This window comes from Meles meles, chromosome 19 (genome assembly GCF_922984935.1).
Source record: "Meles meles chromosome 19, mMelMel3.1 paternal haplotype, whole genome shotgun sequence".
NCBI lineage: Eukaryota > Metazoa > Chordata > Mammalia > Carnivora > Mustelidae > Meles > Meles meles.
The window spans coordinates 3,588,138-3,597,896 of NC_060084.1; the positions used below are offsets into that span (position 1 = coordinate 3,588,138).

At 57.8% G+C, this 9,759-nt stretch overlaps 1 protein-coding gene across 1 annotated transcript; it reads left to right on the top strand.

Moving 5' to 3' along the window:
• The first annotated feature begins 806 nt into the window (after positions 1 to 806).
• Positions 807 to 9,759, top strand: CIBAR2 (CBY1 interacting BAR domain containing 2). Its single transcript, XM_045987009.1, has 9 exons — positions 807 to 913; positions 1,922 to 2,156; positions 3,990 to 4,058; positions 4,133 to 4,234; positions 4,350 to 4,355; positions 5,142 to 5,246; positions 7,465 to 7,578; positions 8,545 to 8,646; positions 9,444 to 9,759. The coding sequence occupies exons 1-9, from the start codon at positions 894 to 896 to the stop codon at positions 9,564 to 9,566; spliced, it is 876 nt and encodes a 291-aa protein (XP_045842965.1). The 5' UTR covers positions 807 to 893; the 3' UTR covers positions 9,567 to 9,759.

The window sequence follows — 9,759 nt, forward strand, 5'->3', positions numbered from 1 at the left end:
TTAGTAAGACATGCACCTTCGTACAGCTTCATCGTGTGGTCTGGGAATTCCTTTCGGGTTCTCTCTACTTTCTTACTTTTCTTTTTTTTTTTTTTTTTTTTAAAGATTTATTTATTTGACAGAGAGAAATCACAAGAGAGGCAGGCAGAGAGAGAGGAAGGGAAGCAGGCTCTCCGCTGAGCAGAGAGCCCGATGCGGGGCCCGATCCCAGGACCCCGAGACCATGACCTGAGCCGAAGGCAGCGGCCCAACCCACTGAGCCACCCAGGCGCCCCTCTTACTTTTCTAACAATGAGCAAGAACTGTTTTTATAAATAAGGGGGAGAATAACAAGACGATGACTGAAATGTTAAAGACGTCCCTTTGGGCTGGGGTCCCTGTCCCTCCATTCAGCTACAAGGCTCCAAGACCCCTCGGATGGACTCTGTTTTTCCCCTACAGCCCCTCCCGGGTAACCAGGTATCCTAGGACCCTGCCGGTCGCTCCCAGAATTTGGGGGAAGGCTGGGCGGCAGGCAGCCCCTCATGGCTGAGCCCCAAGCAAGCTGCCCTAAATCCGATCTGTGCCGAGTCCTAGGGAACCCCCACACTGCCTGGCTCTGTAGAACCTCCAACTTCAAACAAAGGGTATGGGGGCTCTCTGGGACCCCTCCCCCCAGCCAGTGCAAGGCTGGAAGGGCTGGCCTGGGGAGAGGTTGCCAGGCAGCCAGCTGGGGCTCCTCCCAGGGTGGCTGTGGGTGGCCATGTTGCCTGGCAACCAGGTGCCAGTGTCCCTGGAGCCCAGACCGCACAGCTGCGCCCCGCCCCGCCCCGCCCGCTGCTCCCTGGCTTGCGGGACCCCTGGGGCCCTGGTCTCATTCCCCTCGCCTAGGACGGCTGGAGCCTCCGGTCACAATGAGCATTGTTCTCTCCAGGTAAGGGGCCCTGCACTGGCCTGGGCTGGGAGGGAAGGGAAGCAGCGTTTGGGGGGTCTGATGCACCAAGAGAGATGGGGCAGCCAGGCCTGCTGGGGCCGGGTGGTGGTAAAGGGTGCCCTCTCTCCCACAGCACCCCACCTCAAGGTCAAGGGAAGCCCAGGAAATCTTCCAGAATCTGGCCTCTGCTTCTCTAGCATTTATCATCCCCAGCTCTGGGGTAGCCAAATTCACAGGATCCATTCCCTGTTTCCCTCATTTGGCTCCACCTGGGAAACCCCTCTCGGTGCCTCCAAGCCCCCCAGACCCTGCGCCCCTGTGGTATCGTCCCTGACGGCACTGCCTCCGGCCGGACCCTGTCAATGTGGCCGTGCAGCCTGCCTGCCCCTCACCGTATGTTCTGACGCCTGGTTCCTCTGAGCATCGCCAACTCGAGGGTCCCTCCCAACCACTCCACGTGCCTCTTTAAAAATGCAGCCCCTGGTAATAACAGGGAAACCGCGTGCGCCCTGAGGGGAGGGCATGTGGGACCTCTCTGGACTTTCCACTTAAGTGTTTTTCTGTCAACCTAAAACTGGCCCCCTAAAAAAGTTTAAGTTTTCTTTTAAACCTTCAGGCTTTGGAGAAGGGAGAGAATTTCAAAGTTCAGCAGTGGGGGAGGGGGGGCAGAATCAGGAGAGTTTGGAGGGAAGGGGCTGTGGCAGCTAGAGGTGGTTGGCAGAGAAACTCCATCGGGAAGATCAAAGCCCCCCGGAGGGTCCCAGGGAGGCTCAGGCTGGATTTGGAGTCAAACCAGCCCTTGCATTCCTGTCTGCAGTCTGAGCAGCCTTTCTCTCCACCCTGCTGGTCTCCCACATCTGCCTGGATAGAACCACGTGCATGACGGGGGAGGGGACCAGACACCTGGCAGGGGGGTGCTCGACAGCTAGATGGGGGGTGATGCAGGGGTGACCCTTGTGTCGCTGTCCCCACCTGCCAGAACAGCCTCTCAAGCCCCGTCCTCCCCAGGGACAGCCAGGTGAGGGTGATGGAGGACACGGTGACCGATGCCGAGAAGTACTTTGGCCAGTTCTGCTCGTTGCTGGCCGCCTACACCCGCAAGACGGCTCGGCTGCGGGACAAGGCTGATCAGCTCGTCAGACAGCTCACCGACTTCGCCAACACCGAGAACCCAGAGATGCGCGCCACCATGAGGAACTTCGCCGAGGACCTGGCCAAGGTGCAGGATTACCGGCAGGCCGAGGTAGGCGGGGTCGCCCGGGAGGACCCCAGTCCCCTGGCTGGGGTCGGGCCTGATGGTGCGAGCCGCACCGCTGGGGCCCCAGCTCAAGGACCTGCCTCTGCTAAAGGCATCCCCGAAGGGTGGACACTCACACCACTCTCTCTCCGGGGTCACGCCACCCTTTATGGGACCAAGAGCCTGGAGGCTTTGTGGCAGTTGGACAAAGGCCAGACAAGGCAGGGGGCCCTGGGAAGCCAGGCCTGAGGGCCGCAGCTGTGGGCCCCGTGAGTCCCAGGCAGGAGGCACATTCCAGGGCCCAGGACCCTGGCGGGTGAGGGCACGGGGGCAGCACCGTGTTAGGGGGAGGACTAAAAATACACATCACCTGCCAGCCCAGGAAAGCCTTATGTGACTGCAGACAAGATTCAACCAGCTTTTCTTTTGAGTAAGCACCAAACAGGACACACCGCAGGCCACGCATGGGGGCCTGCAGGTAGAATCCTCGCTCCCCAGCACAGCGGGACAGAAACCATCCCGCACGCACCGTCTCAGGACAGGGGACCAGACGGCACCGTTGGTCCCACGGGCAGCTGGGTGGCCCGTGTGTCACAGATCGCCTCTCTCCCAAGGAAGAGTAACCCTTCTATCTCTGTCACCAGCAGGTCGGCCGAGCTTGGAGCCGGGCCCCAGAGCAAACTCCCCGGGGAGACACATCTTCCTTGATGTTGATGTTTCAAAGAGATGCCTGCCATTCCCAGCTTGTAAACCGTCAAGACTCTTTTTTTTTTTTTTTTTTTTTTTAAAGATTTATTTATTTGACAGATAGAAATCACAAGTAGGCAGAGAGGCAGGCAGAGAGAGAGGAGGAAGCAGGCTCCCAGCTAAGCAAAGAGCCCGATGCGGGGCTCGATCCCAGCACCCCGGGATCATGACCTGAGCTGAAGGCAGAGGCTTTAACCCACTGAGCCACCCAGGCGCCCCCCGTCAAGACTCTTTTTTAGCTTTCAAAAAGGTTTACATAAGTCCCAAAGGGACAGAGAAAGGGGTTTACAGTTGCAGGTTTTCTAAAAGAAAATGCTGTAAGGAAAGCAAGGGGAGAAGTCCCTTTTCCTTCTGACTCCTGGGAAATTCATTATTATTTAAGATTTGTGTTTTACTCCAGCAGGGTCATAAGCCTTGACAAGGAAGAGGAAGGGGCTTGGGGGGGATGCCAGACCCCCGGCCCATACGGCATGCCAAGATTTTTGGGGATCCCCCTGCCACTGGTGCTCAAGGCATCAGCCTTGAACTTAGAAATGCAGAATCTTGGGCCACAGTGAGGACGTGTGCTGATTTAGGACCCCTGGGCTGGTGGCCGGCAATCAGGGTCTTAAGGAGCCCAAGGGAAAGGGATGGGGGGCTCCAAGGGCTGGCATTTAGGCATTGACTCAGGTGTGAGGCATCCCCCTCACAGACCCTGCTCTGCCCTCGGGGGCCGCACACAGCTCAGGAAGCTCTGAACCCAGGCTATTTCATGTTCCAAGTGAGTCTGTCTGGTCCCCTCAGCCCAGTCGTAAGGCAGGCTGGAGAGCTGGGATCACAGTGGCTCCCAGTATACCCATTTTACAGGTGAGGAAATAAGGCTGGTGAGATTAAAGCTATTACCCGAGCCTGCGGGAGGCAGAGCCCTGAGTGCCGGCGGGTGCTCACAACCCTAAGGGGCGAGGCAGGGTGTGTCTCAGGCTTCCAGAACCCCCCCCCCCCCCAGGCTCCTGCCGTAGAGCGCTCTCTAAAATGCAGGCTGCAGGCCCCCAGGCTCCACGCACCTCCCTGGTCCTGTCTGCTCTGACTCTCTGCGTGTCCATGCTCCCCCAGGTCGAGAGGCTGGAGACCAAGGTCATCTGGCCCCTGAAACTCTATGGGGCGCACATCAAGCAGACACGGGTAAGCAGGGGGCCCTGTCCGATGGGGTCTGGCCTGCCTGGACATCCAGGAAACAGCTCTCCTCTTTCCTCTAGGCCGAGATCAAGAAATTCAAACAAGTCCAGAAGAACGAGATGAAACAACTGGAAAAGCTGGAGAAACTGAGGCAGAAGTCCCCTTCGGATCGGCAAATGATCGTATCCTTTCCCGGGGTCGGGCCTGAGGCTGCTGGGCCAGGGTGGCCTGTGCTCACCGGGGTCCTCTGGGTCGGGGCTGCCGGTTGATGTGGCTCCTTGACAGGACCCTTCTCAGTCCCAGGTGAGCGCCCCAGGTCCGCGTGGGAAGGCGGAATCTCATGCAAGGGACAAATGACCTCACAAAACCGCCAGGCAAGCTTGTGCATGGCTGCTCGGGATGCAGGTCAGAGGTGCAGGGCAAGCAGTGGGCCGGGGATCCGGAGACCTGGGCTCTGTCCCCTCGTTCACACTGTTCAGTAAGCTGGGAAGTCACCCGCTCCGTGCCCACACCCCCTTACTGAATGCTCACCGGATGTGGGCACCTTGTGCCTCATGCCCATTGTCTAGATGAGGAAACCGAGACCAAGAAAGGGGACCTCCTCAAGGTCACACAAGGGAGGCTGGGGCGAACCCAGAACTCCATTCGGAGAGTATCTGACTCTAAAATCCAGGTTCCTCATGTGCCTGGCCAGGAGCTGGGACAGGTGAATTACTCAGTTACGTAACAACCTTCCACAGGCAGGAACCATTACTGAAGCGGAGCACCTGTTATGAGAGTTCAGCAGGTGCCCACTGTTTAACTCCTACAACCCTGCCAAGCACCTGTTATTACTGCCCCCTGCTTACAAGCAAAGGAACGGAAGTTCAGAGAGGTTTGTGACTTGCCCAGAGTCACCCAGCTAGGAAGCAGGTCTGTCCAAGCAGCGCCTGGCCCTTTCACCATGGTCCTACTTGGCCTTTCCTTCGATGACCAAATTGGCAAGAGATGTCACGAGGCAGGAGATGACCCAAGGGAAGAATGGAAAATGACCCAGAGTAGTGTCCAAAGGCAGCAACAACCCCATGACCCTTCTGCCTCTGGAGCCAGGCGGAGACCGGTGTGCAGAGGGCCTCAGTGGATGCCAGCCGCATCACGCACCAGCTGGAGGAGGTGATCGACACCTTCCAGAAGCAGAAGCTGAAGGACCTGCAGGTAGGGGCTCGGCCGTGCGTTAGAAGAACTCTGGCCCCACGTCCGAGTGTGTGCATACACGCGCGTGTGTGTGCACCCGTATACATCTGTGTGAGCAGGCAAGCACGTGTGTCCGTGGCGCGCGTGTGAGCACATATGTGCTTGGAGCCGGGGCTCCCAGGACAGCTTATCTTGGCCGAATCCTGGCTGCAGGGAGAAGGCCCTTCCTCTGAGCATCCAGACCCAGCTCCCCATCGGGAGAATTTGGCAGACTTTGTCCCCACAACCCCCTCCAAGCCCACACAAGTACCCACAGCCTTTGCTCTGACTTCCCCCTTTCTTTGCTCTTCCCCCGAGCAAGGCATGGTTCGGCACAGAGGACGGCAGAGGGGTCGCCTCCTTCCCCACCCGCTACAGTGCAGCCCAGGCTCCTGGGCCCAGAGCCCCAGCCGGTCACAGAGCCCCCTGCGCCCATTCTCAACACCCCTGCCCCCAAGCTGCAGTCCCAGGGATCTCACCAAAGGCAGCTGCGATCTGTCAGTCCTGAGTTAAATGCACTCCTCTGACTTCCCTCCCTCGAAGGATAAAGGTACAAATCTTCCCCAAGTCTCTGGAAGCCCCAGGCCCAGCCTTATCTGGGACGCAGCAATCCAAGCTCAAGTGTACCGAACCCCAACACACCTCAGTGCCTTTGCACAGGCTGTGCCCTCTGCATCAAGTTAACACCTCATCTTCAGGGAAACTCACCTGGACCCCCAGACCAGTCCAGCCCTGATGTTAATTCATGGCTCTGCTCCCTCTGGGGACAGCGATCTCAGGGGGATGGGTTAATTGTATGTTTAATTCACTCATTAATCAAGCAAACATTGAATACACACGTACAATGTGCCAGGCACCGTGCCAGAAAGCAAAGCCCCTGTCCTCTCGGAGCTGACACCTTGGGGAAGACCATGGCACATGCTAATCATCACGGCGTGAAGGGGGGGCTGCCCCTTGCTGTTCCAAGCCTGCCCCCCGTCCTGCATCTGTGCCACGGGACACACACACGTGGGGCATGACGTGGCACCTGCCTGCCGTGTCCCCTGCTGGGTCCCCGCACCGGGTCCAGGGCCTGGCACTTCTCAGCACTCAGTCAGTATTTGGGAAACGAAGGCACAAGGACAGAACCCGGGGTGACGAGTGCTCTGCCATCCGTGCCGCAGGCGGGACCTAAACTACCAGCGGGCCATTATTAAGCACTTGATGTTTATGCGGCCTGAAAGCAGGGCTCTGTGGAGCGCCAGCAAGTTTGTTCGGGAGGAGAGTCGAGATTCGGCTTCCGCAGTTAGAGGCCAGCGGACGCATGCAGTGTAAAACAGGTATCCTCTAAACCAGGGGGACTAAGTTAGTAAGGGGTGCTTATCCCAGCCCCGAGAGAGCCCTCCCAGTTCTGAGAGAGCAGGAACTCAGAACTGGAGATGATGACGGTCACCGCATCAGGTCTAGGTCCCCTGTCTAATCAAATGAGCATAGTCACAAAGCGCTTGGGCTCCTGTGAAAGCAGGTAAGGATGCTTTTGTACAGGGGTTCGCAGAGCTGAGCAGGCGGCAGGAATTCCCTGGAGGGTTGAAAACACAGATCCCCCCCACGACGGGCCCACCGCAGAGTCCATTCTGTGGGGCTGCGTGGGGCTCTGTCCTGCCGGGGCCCAGAGCCAAGCAGGAGCCAAGCGAAGGCCTGGCACGCGGGAGGGGCCCCCGCTGGGGCCGGCCATGCCGGAGGGGCTCTGTCAGAGCTTGCTGAGCTGAGCAGAACCGTGTGGTCGAGAGGAGCGCATATTACGTTTGGACGAACTGGCCTGTCCGGCGGTGAGGCGCCTCCGGGAAGATCCACTCCCGGCCCACGGGTGACAGAGGCCAGAGGTATCGTAGCTGTCCGCTTGCAAACACCGTCCCTCAGCATGAGAGAAGCAAAGGCTGTACAGAGGAGCCCAGGTGAGAGCAGAGCAAAGGACGCCCCCAGGAAGCCTTCACCAGGAAACAAGCCCTCTGCGCTTCCAGAACAACTCCCGTGCGAGGCGGCTTCTGAATGGGACTGTAGAGTCTGTTCGAACAAAATAAGTTAAAAGGAACACAGGCCTAGGACCTGTCCCCAGGAGAACAACTAACAGCCCCCGACCTTATTTGTCCACATTCACAATGACCCCAGGACCCCCCTTAGGACGGTGCTGCTTATGTGATTCGGGCTTCTCTCCCCACAGAAAATTTTTTTAGACTTTGTCACCATCGAGATGGTCTTCCACGCCAAAGCGGTGGAGGTGTATTCTAGTGCCTTCCAGATCCTGGAGAGCTACGACCTGGACAGAGACCTGGAGGTAAAGCCCGCATGTGCCCCACTTCCTACTTGACGGTGTGGGGCTCAACTTGATTTTAGGTGTCTTGATAGAAACCATTTTTATTGGCAACGTTTTGCCATGGTGGTAATTCTGAAGACTCATTCTGATGAATTCTTTCACATATCTGCCCCTGGGTGCCACAACTAGAGATGGGGTGATTTTCCCCACGTCTGTCATTCAGGAATCAAGTTCAGCATCGCTTGGGTGTTTCAAAACAAGCAGGGAAGTCGACAGTGGCAAGGAGCACCCCAGGCCGATGATGGCTACACTCTGATGGGGACGAGCTGCTTATCATCCCAGCCGGTCGGATGAGTACCTAGCACGCGCTCATCGAGCTATGACCAACCGCGCCAGTCCCAGAGCCCTCAAACAGCTCTCGCTCGCTGGGATTCTCTTTCGTGGTTCCGGGGCTGGTGGGCTCAGCTGGGAGCTCTTACGCAGGTCTTTGCTGGGTTTCCAGCCGGTCGGTGGCTGGGGCTAGAGTCACGCTGAAGGCTCCCTCTCCCATATCTGGTAGATGATGGCTATTACCTGCGTACAGGACAGGCCTCTCGGTTTGCGGTGTTCGGGGCAAAATGAAAATGTGGACCTATCGTTCAGTGATTATTAAGAACTTCAAGAGATTGACAGCAGGGTATTAGACCAAACACAGGGCACATCCAAGCCACACATCCACATGGCCCCACCTGCCTGGGTCCACAGGGGTCCACAGCCCAAATGCCTGCCTCCCTCAGGCCTCTCCAGCTGGCGTGGGCTTCCTCACAGCCTGACAGCTGGTCTAAAGCAAGCATCCCGGGACGCCTGGGTGGCTCAGTGGGTTAAGTGTCTGACCCTTGGTTTCTGCTCAGGTCACCTTCTTCCCTCCCCTCCCTCCGCCACCCCCCTCCCCTGCTCCTTCCTTCGTTTCCTGATTGGAAACAGCCCATCCCGGTCTCTCCTGGGCAGGATTTTAGAACCAAGATGCATGGGGTTTACGGACACTACGATGCTCGGCCATTCAAGGATACCACGTCCTCCCCAGCTGTCCCATGGGCTCTCACTGGCCAGGTGAGCACTGAGGGGGGGGAGAGTGAATCCTGTGACGGGGAGAGGCCATCTGAGGACAGGGATTCGCACGAGGTCCTGAGGAGGAGTCACTGCTTCGATGTGGAGACCAGCCCCAGGGTCTGACCTGGACGGGCTGGGAAGTGGAATCAGTAACACACATCACCAGGTCCTGGGCGCCCCCTAGAGGCAGCCCGGAGTGTGTCCACTTGAGAAGCAAGGGCTCTAGCCAGGTCACTCCTGTTTCCCAGGCCCCCGGGCCCATGGGTTTCAGAAGTCTGAATTTCTCAGATTTTCGGAGAGTCATATGGTACATATACTCCATGTTCTCCTACAAACTCAGCAAAGCACATTTCTATTTCTGCAGGAAGACCTCTGAGTGCTCAACCAAGTAAGACGGAGACTCTAAGTGGCCTCATGCCAGTCAGGGGAGGTTTAGTCACTCAGTGAGTTGGGGGGCCAGGGGAGCCTCGCCCCACAGTGGAGGGGACAGGCTTCCCAAATAATTCTCTCTAAAGGCAGTGAACCAAGTACAGTCCCCAGCGAGGATTTGGGTCCAAATCCACGGCTCCCAAGCTGTGTGACCTCAGGAAAGTGCCTTAACCTTTCTGTGCCTCTGATTCCTCCCCTGCAGAGTAGGGCTAATAGCAGGACCCCCTCATAGGGTTGTGGTGAGCACTAGGCAAACAGAGCTCCAGGGAGCTCTTAGAAAGTGCTCGATCCTTGTCGCTGCCCTTAGTATTACTGATACTATTACTAGTATTACTGATATTACTGTGCTGATGACTATTACCGTTCAGAGCGCTCAGACCACCATACGGAGCCAGAGGAGAGACAAGGAGGAGGAGGAGAGCACGGAACACTCTGCTGAGGAGGACCCCGTGGAGGACCTCAGGGGACAGGGGCGGGCACCCCAGCAATAGGACCACAGCTCCCCTGTCAGAAAGACAGGGGCTGACCCCGGGTGCTCAGGGCAGGGCTGAGGTGGGCTGGAGGCTCTGCAGGGTCCCCGCCCTGGGTGAGTCCCGTGTCCTCCGAACCTCTGTTTCCTCATCTGTGCAACAGGGACAATCTCGCTCACCTGACAAGTCACTCTGGGGATTCATGGGCCTAGCC